Source organism: Cimex lectularius, unplaced genomic scaffold (genome assembly GCF_000648675.2).
Source record: "Cimex lectularius strain Harlan isolate CLEC.00 unplaced genomic scaffold, Clec_2.1 scaffold106, whole genome shotgun sequence".
NCBI lineage: Eukaryota > Metazoa > Arthropoda > Insecta > Hemiptera > Cimicidae > Cimex > Cimex lectularius.
This window is the reverse complement of record NW_019392769.1, coordinates 1,230,420-1,250,810: the sequence shown is the minus strand read 5'-3', so window position 1 is coordinate 1,250,810 and position 20,391 is coordinate 1,230,420. Positions and strand designations below refer to the sequence as shown.

Here is a 20,391-nt window from a genome sequence, read left to right as displayed (position 1 = left end):
ATGGCAGGTGGCGTTTGCAATGCACTAAACCTAAATGCACCTGATCTTATTGACAGGCGGCATCCCGTGCAGCAAAACCGAGGCCCATATAACCGTCAGATCCCTACAAATACACTGACAGGTAAAAAATTCCATCCAAATGATTTTTTTCATCTTCTCGATAAAAGAAAATTCTTCCCTTAATTTTGTCTCATTGTTTTTATCTGTTATTTTATCAGTTTATCTGTTTTATTGTTTTTATTTTTTTATCTTTTTTATTCCAAAACCAAATAAACCACCGAATCAGCCCACCTCTTACCGGCCAATTTCCTTGATTTCCTGTGTTCGAAAAACTTATGAACGCATGATAAAATGTAGACTACAATGGTGGTTAGAAAGAAATCATAAACTCCCAAATAGCCAGTATGGTTTTCGGAGGAACCTATCTGTTTTGGATGCTCAGGCAAAATTAATTGTTGATATAAATTTGGCGTTTACTCAGGGTAAAACGGTATTGGGATTATTCTTAGACATAAGCGGTGCTACGATAACGTCAGCATTCATATTTTAGGCCATAAATTAATAAAACTGGGCCTTCCAAACAAATTCGTTCAAAACATTATGGCATTAATGATGGGAAGAAATATGTTTTTTTGCCTTAACGGGTCTTATTATGGTCCCAAGAGGACCTTTAAGGGCCTTCCACAAGGGGGTATTCTGAGCCCGGTATTGTACTCGATATATGCAGCAGACCTGGATACAGTAGTCACAGACGGGGTAAAAATCATCCANACTAACCATGGCCTGTGGGGGAGTTATAGGCATAGAATTGGAATAACCACTTCCCCTAACTGTCCAACATGCGACAGTCCATCAAATCCCAGTCATCTAATATTAGAATGGCCAGAGTACGATAACCAGAGGAAACAATTATTGGATGATCTGTATAGGGACCCCAGTATAACAGGCCCAATAAATCTTGAAACGCTGTTGGCAAGTAACAACATGAAGGTCTTGGATTTAATTTATAAATTTCTTAAATCAATCAACATTTCCTTTTAACGTCCGGGAGAAGGATAAAAAAAATTGAAATAAATGAATAAATCTTATATGGCAATATTTCCAAAGGAAAAAGCAAAAAAAAAATTGTTTTTATCAATAAATATTTGTTTATGCTATGTTTTAAATTGGGAATATTAATTAGAGGTAAACACTCTTAATCCTTAATCCAAAGCAAGGATAAAGGATTTTTCAATGTTTAATTATTACGGGAATTTAAAATGTTTATTCAGTCTCATTTGAATTCTGAAGAAATAAACTGTTTAGTTTCCATCTTTGTTTTCTTAATTTCAATTTTTAAACTTAAAAAATACCACTTAGTGCTGAGGATGTTGCGCGATGTGTGGCAATAATTGACGTTGGATGTTCCATACGAAACTCTGGGACGACGTTAGATTTTTTGAAAAACTGGGTTCTACCATCGAAGGCCCGGTTCTGGACGCCCTAGGGGAACAGAACGACAGGATGACCGTTTTTTGATGTTGAGAATTTTGCGAAACCGGCACCTTACTGTTGTTCAAGCGATTCATCAGCTCCAGGAAGTTCGAGGTGTTCAAATTTCTGAACGCACTGCTCGACGAAGATTAAGTCAGTATGGACTGATGGCTTATCGCCCAGTAAGAGGACCAGAATTGATCAGAAATCACAGAGTGCCACGGCCCACATTTGCTCGAGAACACATTGGTCTGTAGACGGTTGGTCTGCTGTAATATTTGCAGATGAGTTTAGATTTTCTCTCCAGATGGGCGTGAAAGAGTGTGGAGAAGGCGAAATAAAAGGTACGAAGCCTGTAATTTTTCCCAGAGCCGACCTTTTCAACTTAGCTCAGTGATGATACGTGTGGGAATTGGAATGGAGAGTCGCCCAGAGTTGGTTGTTGTTCGTGGAGGGTCTTTGACGGCCACTCGCTATGTGGTTGAAATTTTGGAAAATCATGCGTTGCCTATCCTCGATGAAATCAGCGACAATCCTGTTCTAATGCACGGTTATGCCCGTCCACATGTCCCTCGCATAGTACAAACAGGACAATACAAACCTTCAACATCATAAAATCAGGTTCTTAGCCTAGCCAGCCCGTTCTCCAGACTTGAGCCTCATCGAAAATTTATGGAATAACCTCAAAAGATGATTAAGAGGAGGACCATCACGTCCTGATACAATCCACGGTCCTGAAACGATTCTTCGTGACGAATGGGCTAATCTCCAGCAAAGAGACATTTCCAGACTGGTAGAAAGTATGCCGAAGCGTCTTCGTGATGCAATTAAGGCAAGAGGAAGAAATACGCGATAGTGAAATATTAATTAAAATTGGCACTCTCAACACGACACGCAAGGATGGCACATCTACACAGAAGACAAACACTTTGAGCCCTGAAGATGATCTCAATAAAAGATCGAAACGTTGGCACGATAAAGAAAATGTTTTTCTGAAACCTACATCACACCCGACCGCATCTCAAGATATATGAATTACAATCGATTAACGGTCACTAATCTCTACACACATTAATTAAAAACATTCAATTAATTAAGGTTTTAAGTTGAAAAAAAGTCAGTGTCACAGCGGGATTCGAACCCACGACCTTCGGCTTGATACGCCGCTACTCTACCACTTGAGCTATCGTGACTTCGATCACCTCGGGCACTAACTTCCCATCTCAACCCTCACCTTTTGAATTTTCCCTCCTTTTTGCCATTTCTCAAATGTGGTTAATTGGTCAAGCGGACCACAAAAAATAGTGAATTTAATGAACTGAAATGAAGTACACTTCACTAAAGCTCTCCGTGGCCATTTCATTTGTCGCCGAGAATCCAATCCGATTACACGACATTAATTGGTCATTAATTGATTAATTGGTCAAGCGGACCACGAAAAATAGGGAATTAATTAAAAATCTAAAACAAAATTAAAACAAATTTTATATGTCCGTCTTTTTTTAATATTCCTTAGTAATTTACATTTTTTTTACTTTCTTAGACAAAGGCTCAATTATTAGACGTTAAAAAACCTGAAACTTTGATTAATATATAAAAATATATACAAATCAAGTTATATTACAAGTGGGTGGAATTTTTTGTCTGTCTGTGTGTATTGGAACGCGCTTTCCCAGCTCAAGTTGGAAAACTTGCAAGTAGGTCGTTACAAACCTCCTTAGAAATTAAGTTTTTTTATATTAGTCCATGTCCTTGGGTTATCAATGATACTAAATTGCACGAAATTTAACCTCGGATTAGCATGGATTTTGTGGATTATCGGCCACAATGGGCATAATTTTGATGATTATCATGACAGTGTATTTTATACCGTAAACAGAGCCTAACGTTTCTGTGGGAATCAATGAATGAATTTGTTCATCTATGAAGGTGGTTTTTGGCATTTTGATCTTATCCCAATGAATTAATTAAATACTCGATGGAGTGTTTACAAGTGTTCAAAGCGTTCGACACAGATAAAAGTCGTAGTGTTGCCTCGCCCTGTTTATAACCCTGACGTTACGCTGACTTCCCTATGGGAAATTAGTATAATAATAGGCTTTTACTTTCCAAACCCCAATAAAATACTTCACTTAATTAAAAAATACCGTGTATCTCACACTACACACCTCTGATGAAAAGTTCACACTTAAGAACATGCTCGGTTTGGAATCAATATTCAAATTTTAATTTATAATCATTAATGATTCCTCATTAGAAAAGAGACTATGGTTTTACGATGTGTTATGATAAAATATGATATGAATGTTCTTGATTCTAATTTCTCAAGGTATCTACCAAAGCATCAAAGGTGCTTCCTGATTTGGTAGTTTAGAAGTTGGTATCATTGTTTATTGATAAATTAAATTTCATATCAAAAAAAGCAATTGAAGGTTGTTCTTCCTCAGAAGCAAAATTATTGTTGAAATTTCTACTGAAAATAATTCACAATTGCGATAACTCTTTATCAATTCAGTCATTAATAAACGTATTATTGGAGTAGAATAATAATGTTTGATATATAAATTTAATAATTATTTGGAGATCGTGAGGTGCGATCTGGCGTGACGTAGGATTTTAGAAAAACATTTTCTTTATCGTGCCAACGTTTCGATCTTTATTGAGATCATCTTCAGGGCTCAAAGTGGCAATCTCAACACGACACACAAGAATGAATCTACACGGCAAACGAACACTTTGAGGTCTGAAGATGATCCCAATAAAGATCGAAACGTTGGTACGATAAAGAAAATGTTTTTCTAAAACCTACGTCACATCAGAACGCACCTCACGATCTCCAAATAATCATTGGCTAACGGTCGCTAAACACCACACATTCATATAAATTTAATTATATGTTGGAAATAATTTGGTTAGGAGAAATATACATCTATTAAAATTGGCAACTATTAAAATTTACCATCCAAAATGCACTGAGAGGTCAAAAATCTCCGACTGACCATGCTGCTATTTTCAGGGACTACATTAACTTAGCAAAAAATAATTTTTATGTTTGAAGTGCAAAAGAAGCTCTTGTTGGAATTTTTATTATTTTATATTATTTTTATATTTATACTCCAGCTACCACCAAAGTACGTTCGATTTGAACGATGCAGCCAAAATTAATAATAAGCCAAAATTAATAAATTAATAATAATAATTATAATATTAATAAAATTAATATTATAATAATAATCATCAACTCATGTTTCCGAAAGTATTAAGAAATATGATTTTAGATAAATCCTGTGCTCTTAGACTTTGAAAATTAACTGAAAAAAGTGCAAAAACCTTTTTTAATTAAATCCATTATATTCAGTGGTCTATTGACCAAATTACTTCTTTCAATTAATATTTAAGTAAGGGTTTGGTTGAAATGAAAAAGTTAGTGCCACGAGCGGGATTCGAACCCACGACCTTCGGCTAAATACGCCGCTACTCTACCACTTGAGCTTTATAATTGTCACGATAGCTCAAGTGGTAGTGGAGCGGCGTATTGAGCCGAAGGTCGTGGGTTCGAACCCCGCTCGTGGCACTAACTTTTTCACTTTTTTATTGTTGAAATTCTTCAATAACGACCCAATGTGCGATAGTTGATTGAGAACAAACCTACATAATTCCTCTTGTAAATTAACCATCGATTGTTCTTTTCTTCGACTATGGTAGAATTTTTTGACATCATTTGTTGTAACTGTATGCATAAGGCATTTGTTTTTTTACATGTGATAAAGCAACGGATAACATTTGTTGGAAGTGAGTATTAATAAATAATTAATTTTATAATAAAACTTCTGAACAACCATCAGTTGAATATTTACTGTTTTTATTTCCTTTAAGTAGTGGTTAAATGTGCTGAAATTAAAAGGTTCTCCTTTTCTCAGAAATGTTGATCCACATATTGATGGTAAATCTTATGACTAATCGAGCTTAAATGACAATGATCTTTTGCAAAAAAAATCCCTGAGTCGTAAGCTTAACATCACGTATTATCTCTAGCAATCCCCCTAGGAGGTTAACACAGCAGTGAGACGAATTGACAAAAACAATTTTACTTGCAGTTGATTGGAGTAGTTGTAAAAAAAATGTTTATGTATATTAATACTACGTTAAAACATATGGATTAATACATTTTATTAGACACATTGTTTTTGTTTTGTATCTATAATTTTAAATATCTGACGGATTTTTATTACATCTTACGATCATGACCTATATCGATGAACGTGTTATCGTAATCAGTGAAATCGCGATTTCTTTCGCCTTGGAGGTAACGAGGCTTATTACAAGGATGGATCTTGGGTACGAGCTGGTGATGAACTGTGGTTATTCACCGAACATAGATGTCTTAAGTTTTTACCTATTGATCACTGCTGGATGCACTCTTTTAGTAGGATGGCTATCGGATAGCGCGGCCGGAAAGTATTACGTAATTTTAATCGGATTGGTATTCATAGTGGTGGCGTGTACTGCAGTCGCAACCTATTTCGTGTCAGATATGTTGAACGTATTCGAGTTGAGCCGTTATTTGATACTGGCGTATACAGCGACGTCCGGGGTGAGAAACGCCTTCCTCTTGGAACAGTGGGAAATAGCGATGACAATAGAAAATCTGAGCAAGTTTATATTCTACCTCGTTCTGGTACGAGTGTGGGTGAAGAGCGGTATATCAGCACTACACTTGGTCGGGATAGATATAAAAATGTTGTTCGTATTTCTGAGTTTCGCCGCCGCGGTCGTCAGCTTTAGCTATTTTATCTTCATGATGGGTATCGGCAGCCGTGTGTACATCGAATCCACGTACTTTCTCGTTTGTGAAAAATGTATAAAGTGTGTACTTCTAGCTGCGATAAATTCATGTAAACGTTCAAAAAAATTGAGAAGGGCATCGCAACTCCTTCTTCGGCCTGTACTGCGAGCGAATAACGAGCCTAATTCTAAAGCAAAGAGAAAGAATGTCAGCTTTCTTCCAAAAGCCCATATGCGTATTCAAGACTTCGACACTCCCCACTTCGAGGACTACACAGAACTCGATAAGATTAAGGTGTCCTGCTACGGTTACCTATTAATGACCACCAAAATAAAAAAAGTCGCCGGGATCGAGGAAAAATTGGTCGATTTGAAGGGTTCTAGTATGGCCGAGGACGAAAAGCAGGAAAAACGTGGGTTAAGGTTACTAAGAAAAAGCTTTGTTTCTGCCGTTCAAGACCCAGAGCCCGAGGAGAAAATTCAAGTGCGAAGAATACCAGCTGTTACGACCCAAAGGAGTTGTCTCGATAACTCAAAACCGTCGTGTACCGATCTTACGGTCCGCCAAACGTCGTTGTTTTTGTCAGCTTTTATCGTAACGTTTCAACCATTTTTCTTCACGATCTTCATGCTGACAATTTTGGACGTTACGGATTTCCAGGCACGCCTCGTCGAACGTCCCGTAGAGGAAAACCTACAAATCGCGTACTACTGCTTTTACTTCGACGCGTTTTTGTTTCCTCTTCACGAATTCGTCATTCATCCTATTTTACGAGAGGCCAACTTTCGAAATTCTCATTTTATTTGTTTAGGCTATCTGTGCATGTTCGTGGCCTTGGTGATGACACTGAGCATCAATATAATATTAGAAACTCACCTTCCGTATCTTCCACGAAGCAATTATTCTCAAATAAGAATTTATAACGGCTTACACACTGAAGTCACTGTACATAGTTCATGGAGTAAGAGCAGATTTGTGATTTTCCCTCTTGAGTTTATCCTATGGAAGGATATACCGTCTGTCACATCGTCGGACGCCGGATATCATCTGACGATCAATGAATCGATGGAAAGTTACAAAATAGTCGTAATGGAACAGCGTACAGTAACTTACATTGTAACGGAGAACGGTTTGGAACGAAACAGCGAAGCCGATCCCTCCCTTTTCACAGGAGAAGTACATTCCAAGCAAGCCAAATTGTTCATAGTCACTTCAACAAACAGAACATTTGATGTATTGTTTTTTAATCAAAAAACCAAATTCACTTTCAAATTATCGAGTGTAGAACGAGGGGTTTGTAAATACGTGAAACCGGGCGTTTACAAGGTGAGTATGGACGGTGTATTGCCTAACACGGTCGACATCCTACCGAACACTTTGTACTCCTATTTCGTTCCGTCGGGTAATGGCAGTCAAGGGATTTTATACCCTGTCGAAGGCCCATTGGTCATTAATTACTACTACTTGTTTATTCCGCTTTGCTTAACGAGCCTTGCGAACGTTTTCACCAGCGTCTCCTACTACGCGATCGTCATAGACAAATCACCGGAAAAGCTCAGGGCGATAATCTTTTCGATTATCGTCGCGTTGAATTTGACAGCTACGTCCATATATGTACACTTCATAAAGGAACCTAGATTTCTTCCCGTCTCGATAATTCTGACTATTCAAGTTTTCGTCTGCGCCGTGCTGGGGTTTTTGCAGTTATTTTTTCCGGGTCATTTTGAAATTTATTAATTTCGAATAGAAATATAACAATTTGAAAAGTAAGTTGTTTCATTAACGAGCATATGGATTATAAAACTGATTCAACTTCTCTACTAATCAAATGTTTCAGATGTTTTAGAAAATCGACAATAAACGTTTTTCAATAAACAAACAAAAATGCCTTAAACTGAAAAATACAACGATTTTAGGTCGGAGTGAAACGGTGTATATTTGGCAGGATAAATTTACAATCGTTTCACAAATTTTTAACTTTATGCGCTTATTCAGTGCAGCAACATGATTAAAATAAAAATAACATCTCCTTGCTATAAATTATACATTTTAGAACAAATAAAACAATAATTCAAAACATAGCATTGTTTAGTAATTGAGTAGGTATTTTCCGATTAAATTATCGTTTATTTACGATATGTTATATTACTAGAAGAAAATGCAATTATTGCCAACATTCTCTAGGAAAACGAACTATTACTACTTTAAAGACGTTTTCTTTGTATTGACTATGTATTGACTCTATTGCATTGAACTAGGGAACTAGGAAGGTACAACAAGTCAGAAGCAGTGCTTGGGAAGCACCAACCTAGTATCCTAGTATCCTCATCACCAAACCATACCCTGTGCCTGGCACGTAGAGAAAGCTTGATGTGTCTCACTTAATTGAAGGGTGTCATTCCTTAGGTCCATATAGAGAGTGTGTAAGAATGTCACCCGATTCGCTAATTGTACTTGAGCACTGCAAGAAATATTTGGGTGGAGAAAAAAAGGTCGTTTATGCAATTAAGGTTTTTAGTTGAGATGAAAAAAAGTTAATGGCATGAGCGGGATTAGAACCCACGATCTTCGGCTAGATACGCCGCTGCTCTACCACTTGAGCTATCGTGACCTCGATCCAGTCGGACATCACCTTCCTATCTCAACCCCACCTTATGAGTTTTCCCTCCTTTTTGCCATTTGTCGTCGAGAATCCAATCCGATTACACGACATTTGAAAAATGGCAAAAAGGAGGGAAAACTCATAAGGTGGCGTTGAGATAGGAAGTTGATGTCCGAATGGATCGAGATCACGATAGCACAGGTGGGAGAGCAGCGGCGTATCTAGCCGAAGATCGTGGGTTCGAATCCCGCTCAGGCCATTAACTTTTTTTCATCTCAACTAAAAACCTTAATTAATTGTAATGTATTAATTGGTCAAGCGTCCACGAAATTAGTGAATTTAGGTCGTTTAAATAGTTAGACGTTTATCGTATATAGTCTTGATAGATATCTCGTTTTTTGTTCCACTTTGTGTATATGAGACTGAATGTATTTATTAGCGTGAATGTGTTGTGTCTGAGGGCCGATGTCGGATTACCGATTAAACCATCTTAATTCAAGGATTTAAAATTTGATTTTTTTTAGGGACGTGTGATTAGCAGTGGCAGGCTAGAGTCACAGTCGAAAACAGTTCAGACAGCCCTTTCCGAGGAAAAGGGGAAAAGGGCAAGACCAAGGGTCGAGGAAACACGCTCTAATTGTCCCTTTTCCACTCTGTTAATCACCAGGTTTCGGCCTGCGAGAAATGCCGACAGTTAAAAACCGACAAGTGCGTACAACCAGCAGGGAGGGAACTTTTGTTCTTCGGATAAATTAATTTCGAATTTGTACAGTTGCTATTTTGCAATATTGTACATCACCGGATGGGCTTTTTTTATTACTCGCCAACTGATAAAACGTTGAATTGCTGGAATGACTGACTTTTTTTTTATTATAAAAGAACTGTTGATGGAAGAAGTGTTTTTGAAGTTATGACCTAAGTGTGCTATGCGAAAAGTTGATATGTATAACAATCGGTCGAACTGCGAATTAACAAAAGTTTATTGATTTAAAATTAAGTTTAAGATAAAAAGCCATAAAGTACGGTGCCTTAGGCTTATCCAAAGTTCCGACCTACTTCACCAAATGATGATGATGAAATGATTGCCAGTATGGCCAGTACGTATAATATAATAGTGTGGATCACCCCTATATTGCATGAACTCTTTACTGAATGGGTTGTCCACACGACATCGAAACCCGTTGGACTAGATTTTTTAAACGTCTCCGAGTAATTTTTTAGCCGACACATTGCCCACAAGGCCCTCCGTGTATTTCCAAATAGGCAAAGGCCCATTCAGAAACTAGCAACACGTGTTAAATGACTTCGGGGCCTCCTTGTCACATCTGGCAGGGCGGGCACATGTGTCTTAACAGATTTGTCGACAATCGAAACTTTCCTCCATAAAAAAACCCAGCCGCACCCATTTAAACAGTCTTTTTTTCTTAGTTTGTGTTTTACTGGAATATTTTGATATATAATATAATTTAATAATTATATAATCAAGCGGAAGAAGTAAGAGTTTTAAAGGAACGCGAAGTGCATCGGTTGTTATCAGAGTGATTGGACAAAAATTTTAATCAACTCTGATCAAATCAGTTAGTAATTTTCATGTCATTTTCTCAATAAAAATGACAAAATAAAATGGCAACGCTCGTACTCAACCTGAAAATGCTGAAAATCGTCTGACCTATGAGTAAAGCTAGAATAGGATGATCAAAATAGGAAAAATTGGACATGTGAATTTCTAAAAAAAAGGTAAATGACTAAAAATATAGTGTATAATAAAAATAATTTCCGAGACATTCCTACACCTAGAACAAGGCGAGTTTGCCATGAAAAATCGATGGCCTATTAAAGTTGGAATTTTTATTGACCTGACAGTAATCACATCAGAATCTTTTGAGTTTCATAAGGTTTTTTTTAAGATAAAGTAGACTTTTTTGGATGCTCCAAGCTTTCGGCTCAACCATAAAAATGCAGAAAATCGTCTGACCTATGAATAAAGCTCGGATCAAAGTAGGAAAAATTGAACACGTGAATTTCTAAAAAAAATGTAAATGTCTAAAAATATAGTTTATAATAAAAATAATTTCCGAGACATTCCTATACCTAGAACAGAGCGATCTTGCCATGAAAAAAAGATGGCCTATTAATGTTTGAGTTTTTATTGACCTGACAGTAATCACATTAGAATCTTTTGAGTTTCATAAGGTTTTTTTAAAGATAAAGTAGACTTTTTTTGGATGCTCCAAGCTTTCGGCTAAACCATGAAAATGCAGAAAATCGTCTGACCTGTGAGTAAAGCTAGGATCAAAGTAGGAAAAATTGGACATGTGAATTTCTAAAAAAAAGTAAATGACTAAAAATATAGAGTATAATAAAAATAATTTCCGAGACATTCCTATACCTAGAACAACGCGAGCTTGCCATGAAAAATCGATGGCCTATTAAAGTTGGAATTTTTATTGACCCGACTGAAATCACATTAGAATTGTTTGAGTTTCTTAAGGTCTTTGTGATGAAGTAGACTTTTTTTTGGTTTCACCAAGCTTTCGGCCATTTACATCGCCATCCTCGGGGCTTATTTATTGAAAAATACAACGTAAATAAGTGTGACGGTTGTTATGAGAGTGATTGGACATCAGTAAATCGTCTGACCTATGAATAATGCTAGAATAGGATGATCAAAATAGGAAAAATTGAACACATGAATTTCTAAAAAAAAAGGTAATGTCTAAAAATATAGTTTATAATAAAAATAATTTCCGAGACATTCCTATCACTAGAACAGAGCGATCTTGCCATGAAATAAAGATGGCCTATTAAAGTTGGAATTTTTATTGACCTGACAGTAATGACATTAGAATTTTTTGAGGTATCTTCATAAGGGCTTTATGATGAAGTAGACTTTTTTGATACAAATCGCCGAAAGCTTGGTGTACCCAAAAAAGTCTACTTCATCACTAAGACCTTATGAAGATACCTCAAAAAATTGTAAATATGGCCTATGTTCTATTTGATATTTGTTGAGCCTCTAAAACAACGATGATCTGAGATCATCATATAATGGGGGGATTCTGCAATTCTCTCTATCTTTATCGAAAGTGGTTTGAAATTTGAGCCATGTGCAGTTATGCAGCTAGAATAGGTCTATCAAACCGAAAACAAATTGTGACACGTTGAATTTGATGTGATTATCTGTGATTATTATTTAAAAAAAAACCTTCTGGAATTCAACAATTCAGTTTCTAATTTGCTACATTTTCACTGGACGTCTTGTATTATCTTCCGAAATCGTTAGCATTGACCGTTCTTAAACTAGGACAAACTAAGATGTCAACGCACAGACTCAACCGTTGAACATACGGATAAATGTCCGAGACAATATATAACAAGACAATCTAACAGCGAAAAAAAGATAGCTTATTTTTTATTTTATTAACTGTACTCATTACTTAAACAACTCTGGGATCCAGCAATTAACTAGGTTATAGTTAGAATAGTTTCTAATTTGCTACAATTGTACTAGATGACTGTATTTTTCGTTGTATTTTCTGCCAAAATCATCAATTATTGAATGACGCGCCTTGCGAGAATGAAAATTTTAGATGAGCGCATCAATTTAATAAAAATGCATACAATGCTAAAAATGCTGCAGTTACTCGGGGAAGTGTGTGGGGTCCACTGTTGCATATATATATANTATATATACTACCCACATACACCCATACTTAATTGGCACATGCTGCAACACTTGAGGGGCGAACCCTACATAACAGGAGTCTGCAGTCATTCGGTGATAAAGTGAAAATGTATACATTCTAATGGACACATTTTGCAGATGATACTGCAGTGATGTTCTAGGAACGAAACAGACGTAGCAGGAGGCTGCAGTCGTTCACTGATGAAGTCAGAAACTAGCGTCCAACCAAAACTAGTACGTCTCCAAGAGGAAACGTTGCAACAACTCAACATACTCAAGTGCCTTGATGTGTATCATGACGCAAAATGGTTGTGAGAAGCGTATTGACTAAATTGTACTTATAGTATCGAATTGGACACTATCTTTTGAATTCAATGTCTAAACCACCTTTGGACTAAAACGCCAAAGTTACCTGGATATTATAAAACCAATATGACTGCATCAATTTGATACTTGGACTTCAGCAATTAAATCTCACGTCAAGAGTAGTGAGTATAAAATAGCGTGGTGAGACTGAATATGGAGCTCTTGCCACGGGGGGAGACTCCTCCTATGCCAAACTATATACCGTCGGTACAAGCCGAACCAATGCTGGGTCACTACTGGTGTCCGTCTACACCCGCGGGTTTTTGAAATTACTCAAATGCGTTTTAGCTTTACACCATCTTAGACAGTTCCTCACTGAAGATTACTCAAAGCCGACAACCGCTGAAAAGTGTGGTTGGAGCTAGTAAGTGACCCAGTGCCGGTTCAACGTGTGGTCACCGACTCACAGACCAACGCCCACCATCGACTATATCCAACAACCAACAGTGGTTGATCTCGCCGGTCTGGGAAGCCACCATGACCGCTCGCTTCTCGTCCTCCGCCGCCAAGAAACATCAGACGTCCAAAAGGGGTTTTACATTAAGTGATGATCTGTCCTCATTACATAACAATTCATTATCCATCGTTTCACTCGGTTTGCCTTTTGTGTGTTTCCAACGTGTCCTATTTGCACTCGATATTTTAATTTTACGTTTTATTTTATCCCAAATCATAAGTCCTCGAACAATCTCTTTCAAAAAGTATATACTACGATGACAACGCTAAATACTTATTTTGTTTTGATTTATCACTCTACCTTTTTCAGGTTAATTCTTCTTCAGTCTTTAACCCGTTGGAAAAAATAACATTTCATAAATAAGAACAGCGTTTAATAATTGATTATTTACGGTGAGTGAACTTTAATTTGTCCATTGTCATACGGAAAGACAAAACATATAGCTTTAGATTTTTCTTCTTTCAGAACGTCTACGTTATTATCGCATGATATTATATAAACAAAATGTTCGTATACATAACATTTTGTTGCAAGGTATATAAACAGCAACATGCTAAGCAATCAGGGAGAAATGTCTGTTCAGAAATTTCCAAACTTCAGTGACGAACATTAATATATTTTTTAAAATGCTAATTTGCCATAAGTATTTATCATTGAGCGATAAAAATATGATTTTCTGTTAGGAAAAATACACTGCACATCAAAAAACCCGACCACATGGCTTTTGCATGAAAAATTGGCCTTTGTAAATGCATATTTTCTCAGCCTGTTACAAACCTGTGGCTAGGTCTCATTTTTTTAGAAACTTTTACGCTGAACAAGATGGCGTTTTTAGGTGTTTTCCTAGCTTCAATCATTCATCAGTAAATTCAAAAATTCGGGAACGTGTTAATTTCTGCACTTTTTCCAAAAACTTCAAATTGAGCTGTCGGGCCAGGAAATCGTTCCGGAGTGGGGCGTTATAGCAATCGATAGGAAATTTAATAAGCACCTTCCACTTTGCCAGATTTCTCAACTGTTTTCGAGCTATTCGCGATTTTTGGGCAAAAACTTTTTTATTATTATTTTTTTACGTGCTCATGAAAAAACCGATCACTATCTTTCCCGATTTTCAAGAATGCATAAATTTTGAACCGTCATGTTTTCGCAAATTTTACACCCTACAATTTTTATTACGAGGACTTTTTCAAGAAACTGAACAGGGAAGAGACAATTCTTACTTTTTCTTACTTTGACCTTTTAGGATGCGGAATGCTTCTGCTGACCGTCACCACTTGTTTTCCCCATCATGGAAATTCAACTTTTCCTTCTCATTTCACAGGTGTTGTGGCAGATTGACTTCGAATAACGTAATCCACGTTTTTGCCCAAAAATCGCGAATAACTCGAAAACAGTTGAGAAATCTGGCAAAATGGAAGGTGACCAATTGATAGCTTATTAAAATTGCATATGGATTGCTTAGGGCCCGCTCCAAGACCATTTCCTGGCTTCAAGGCACAATTTGAAATTTTCTAAAAAGTACAAAAAATAACGTTTGTAATGTTCCTGAATTTTTGAATTTACTGATGAATGCCTGAAGCTAGGCAAACATTTAAAAAAGTCAACTTGTTTAGTGTAAAATTTACTAAAAAATTTCCAAAGTTGGCCATTTTTTCATGCAAAAATCAGGTAGTCGGTTGTTTATGATGGAAAGTGTATAAACATGAAATTGGAATTTTATTAATTGGTATATTTGGACCGAATCTTCCCCTGTGTTTTGTATTATGGATTACTCTAATCGTCAGTTATTGTATTTTAAATTAGGCAAATGTTTGTTAGCCGTTGTCCGCAGACCCACGTGCGTCAGGAAATAAAGTGGGATCAGTAGCAGGGCGAGGCTAATCCCCCAAAAAAGGGGTCGATATTAAGCAGGCCGGCCCATCTTATCCGCCCCCTTGTTGACATCTGCTCCAAATCAATCCGGCTCGATGGATAATGCTATTCGTTTGCAGAAAGCACTCGCTGCCGCCTGCTGAGGCTGACTCTTCCCAGTCGGTGTTCTGTTCCAAATCCCCACCACGTTCAACCAACCATCTGGTTGCCTCCCGATCGCACCCGACGGTTTTCAGACTTCAGTAAGCACCACGCCGCCGGGAAGGATAGACTTCGTTTGTCATGCTTACCCTCTGGATACGACGTGCTCTAAGGTGAATTTTTTTAACTTGATAATATTAATTTTCTGTCTGTACATTTAATTTATTAAAAAAAAACCACTAGCTACATTTTAACGATTTCAATGCCAAATCGATCATAAATGGTTCGGACATCACGTTTTATTATGAAGTGTTTGCATACCTTTTGCTTTAAAAATCTGCTTTGAAGCAACAGATTATAGATGAAAATGTTGGGTTGGATAAATAATAGGTTTATTGTTTACTTTATATACAAAGCGACCTACAGTTTGAACAAACGAATGTAAATAGCAATAAAGACACACACACGCGCGCGCGCACACACACACGCACGCATACACACACAGACACACACAGACACACACACACACACACACACACACACACACACACACACACACACACACACACACACACACACACACACACATAAAGACTGACAGATACAGAAATATACAGAATGACACGTACAAATATTATATAAAAGCACAAGCACACACAATTGAAAGACATATATTTACAATGTATATATATATATATATATATATGTGTGTGTGTGTTATTACTCTTATCAATTACTTAATTAATTAATAATAATTTAACATTTTACCTAATTCTAGTACTTATTTGTTGTATGCCTTTCTATCTGGCACTCTCTCTCTTTCTCGTTTTCTATCTATCAATCAATCAATCAATCAATCAATCAATCTATCCATCTATCTATTTATCTACCTATCTATTTATCTGTCTATCTATATATTTATCTATCTATCTATTTATCTATCATTTATCTCTCTATCATTTATCTCTCTATCTTTATCTCTGTCTCTTTCTCTCTGCTTATATTCGCTGGATTAGTTAGTAAGGCACGTACTGGGTTTGTAAGACTAACTAAATCAGGAGAATAAGTTTAAGCGTATTTGGTCCTCCGGGCCGGACACGGTATTGTTCCGCTTAGAGTATAATTAATTCAAGTATTTCAAAATAACACATAAACCAACTCCAAACCGCACGAAGAAATTTTACAATTTTATCTTTTGCTCCAGGTCTATGCCAGAAGAATTATTCAAAGACACACACACTCATACACAAGCTTTCTCGAAATTATAATAATTTAAAAATTTACTTTTTAATTAGTCGTTACCGGCAATTTCGGTCTGTCAATCTTTGCTGCGATGGCTTCTCGCCATCTTCAGTGCTTTTTGCAATATCAGTTAGATCAATAGAATAAGTTTAAGCTTGTTTGGCCCGAAGGGTCGTTAGCGCTTAAAATATAATTAATTCAAAATTACACAAACCAACAATTGTAGATGGTGTGACAATGAAACGCGTTTGTCAGACCAAAATGGCAAGGATAGGCTGACCAAAATGAATTGGAACTGATAGTGATACATTCCTCCTCAGACCGCACGGAAAAATCTCACAATTTTATCCTTTGCTCGAGGTGCTTAAAGTGCAACTAATTATAATTTTTCAAAAATAACTAACTAATAATAAAAATTGCTAGAAGCCATAAGGCGTTTGACAAACCAAATTAGCAACGACAAGCTGACCAAAATGTATCACTATCAGTACCGAACATTTTGGTCAAGACTATCTTCATCACCTCGCAGACCCCATTGAGAAATCTCACAATTTTATCTTTTGCTAGAATGTATGCCAAAAAGATGATCCAAAATCTCTCTCTCTCTCTTTCTCTCTCTCTCTCTCTCTCTCTCTCTCTCTCTCTCTCTCTCTCTCTCTCTCTGGTCAGCGTATATTCGCAGGGTTAGCTTCTCGCCATCTTCATTGTTGGGTTTGTAAGAACAATTAGGTTAGGAGCAAAAGTTTAAGTGTGGTTGGTCCTCTGGGTCGGATAAAGTATTGTTTGCGCTTAAACTAAAATTAATTCAAGTTTTTCAAAACGGCACAAATACGCATAATATTTTTGGCCTGCCTCCTGCTTGGACTACTGGAACATCACCCCTAAAAACCATACAGAGAAATCTCACAATTGTATCCAATTGTATCTTTCGCTCGAGGTGTATGCCAAGTTTTCGAATGATTTAATTGATACAAAAAATAATTAGACTGTTTATCTATCTATGTAGTATAAGTTATATTCAATAGTTATAAAACTAATATTGATAGTTTATTAGAAGTAATATTAAGCCTGCCAATTCTCGTCATTCTCTTGGGTCAGACATGCTTTTATTCTTGATGCACTGTTCAGTTTGGTAAATTTTGGAGGTTTGTGGCCCTGTTTGAACCTCCTGGTTCACATCTAAGAAAATAGTCAGCTTCGAATTATCAGGGATGATCGAACCGCGGACAAATACATCCGGTCATAAGACTCTTGCGTCAGACATGCTTTTCTTCTTGGTGCACTGTTCAATTTGGTAAATTTTGGAGGTTTTTGGCCTTGTTTGAACCTCCTGGTTCGCATCTAAGAAAATAGTCAGCTTCGAATTATCAGGGATGATCGAACCGCGGACAAATACATCCGGTCATAAGCCTCTTGCGTCAGACATGGTTTTCTTCTTGAATGTGAGCGGTTGAGCGAAATAACTTTCGAAAATGAACTTTATCGATCTATACTGAGTGAAAGATAAATATCAATACAGTTCTGTTTTATTTAAATATATAAATATTGCACATATTTACATACATGAAGTATGAATTGTCCTTATTTTTCCCTTCTGTCCACCCTCAGGGGATGAAACAAAGCCTTTTCTACCCGGTTAAAATGTCCCGATTGTCGATCAATTATTCAATATCTTCCAGTTTAAAATGTAACAGATAAGGAGGGAATTTCTTATCTAAATGACTAAATGACATCTTAACGTTTGTTTTTACCTCGCCAAACTGGGACAGACTCGTTTATCAGAAACAATTTCGCAGCGGCTATCGAAAGTGGTATGGGCACAGGTGTTACCGGGTCACACCTGCTACTCTCCTCAGAGCAACACTTCCGTAATGAAAAATAACCATTTTTCTTCTGAGAATTTCGATTCTGCCGGGCACCCACGACTCTTTTGCAATATGGGATCGAATATCACTTGTATCGAACGCATATTAAAAATGCACGATTTTTATCTAATTGGACATATGGCCGAGGATCGCCGCCCCTCTTTACTATCAGCGATCGAGTTAGGAATGAACCATTTCATTCACAGCGTTAACACGTGTTAATCATAAAAAATCTCTCCTAGGTCATGACTCCAAGCACCGGTCCCTAATTAGGCTCGATCTGGTCGAATTCTTAGTGTCTAATGATCAAAACTAGTTTTGAACGTACGAAAAAAATCCTGACATAGCAGATAGTCAATTAGGCCAATTATGTATTAATAATATTGCTTGTATTAATATTTTTCTGGTTTTAACACTGTAAATTATAAATAGGAGCTAAATTCAACGTTTAGACAATTTGTATCGACTGGAGTTGCAATTTATAGATAGAGGTTTTCCTTTTGACAGTCAGATATACAGAAATCCATCCTGGATTAATACAATATTGTAATATTATATATTGGTTCAGACACTATGTTGCAAGAGAATAAATTGCTGGTCAGTTGAAGAATGAAACTAAATTGACCCTTGTCAGCTGTTTGATCGTTAAAGATAATCTTTTGGTCCGCCTATGGCCGCAGGTGTGTAATTGGTATTGTAGAACGGACGTTTCACAGGGGGAAAAAAGTCCACAGTAGCGGTTATCACAATTAGGATGATTTTTTCTTCACTGTTTCGTTTTGTCAGCAATTTTATATTATTTAGTTACTTAGGTCCGTCTAGTTTCGCTCGGTTGTGCTTTAGTGTGTCGATTCTACAGTGACAAATTTCAGAATGAAACTCCATATCAAAACGTTTTCACTGATTTTAATAGATTGTAAAAAAAGTAGTGCAATACGAAAACCAAAAAACGGTTTCACAATTAAATAAATTAGGAATAAATTTTAGCCTGAAATTTGAAAAGGAATTATGAGATTACAACATTGTCCGTTGGTGAAAAAATCTGTCTAGGTTTATGAGGGGATGCATTTTCTGCGGTTTAAGATCATGCGTGTCCATTCTGACCCAAATATTCTCTTAGATGCGAACCAGGATGGCTAAAAACGACCAAAACCATCTCAAAAAATTTATCATACTAAATCGATCATTAAGAAACAGAGCATCTCTGACTAGAATTGGCAGGCTTTCAATAATTTCATTAAACTTCTACAAAACTATCAAAATCTGTTTTGCAGCGATTGAATATACTTTACTCTTTAGAAATAAACGTACTAATATATTTTTGTATATATAGTTAAAAAGAAATACTTTTACGCTTTCTTTTCTATTTTCCTACAAAATAAAACAGAATATTCAGATACTTTGTAGCGCCTATGTTTGTCCAGGAGTGAGTATCTTTTTTGTGTTGTATCTGTATCTTTGGGTAATTCTTCTGGCATATACCTTGAGCAAAACATAAAATTTTGGATTTTCCGTGTGAACTGGAGTGATATACTAATAGTTAGGTCGTAGCCGATCATTTTGGCCTGCCTGTTTTGGTCTGTCGAATTTGTTTCCGTTCTTCATTGGTGGATTTGTGTGTTATATTGAAAAACCTGATTTAATTATACTTTAAACGCTAACAATGCCTTATCCGGCCCGGAGGACCAAACTTATACAAATAGGTAGATAAAGGGTTAATGGGTGAGTGAGAGAGTGAGAGTGAGGGAGAGGGAGGGAGAGAGAGAGAGAGAGAGAGAGTTCTTCATTGTAGATATGTTTTGGCCATCCATGTAGACCTTTGTTGCTTGAATGGTTTATGTTACTATCGAATTTTTGGTTCCTCAAGCGCTTTGTCAACTTGGTAGTGCTCATTCGTAACTT

General features: G+C 36.7%; 2 protein-coding genes across 2 annotated transcripts in view; both read left to right on the top strand.

The window, feature by feature from the left end:
- The first annotated feature begins 5,358 nt into the window (after positions 1-5,358).
- On the top strand, positions 5,359-8,264 carry LOC106662356. Its single transcript, XM_014386409.2, has 2 exons — positions 5,359-5,416; positions 5,509-8,264. The coding sequence occupies exon 2, from the start codon at positions 5,717-5,719 to the stop codon at positions 7,994-7,996; it is 2,280 nt and encodes a 759-aa protein (XP_014241895.1). The 5' UTR covers positions 5,359-5,416; positions 5,509-5,716; the 3' UTR covers positions 7,997-8,264.
- Positions 8,265-15,310: 7,046 nt separating this feature from the next.
- LOC106662099 (protein atonal homolog 8) overlaps positions 15,311-20,391 on the top strand; it is a 33,954-nt gene continuing 28,873 nt past the window's right edge. The window contains exon 1 of the mRNA XM_014385907.2: positions 15,311-15,555. The gene's annotated coding sequence lies outside the window, so the exon portion shown is untranslated. The remainder of the gene's footprint in view (positions 15,556-20,391) is intronic.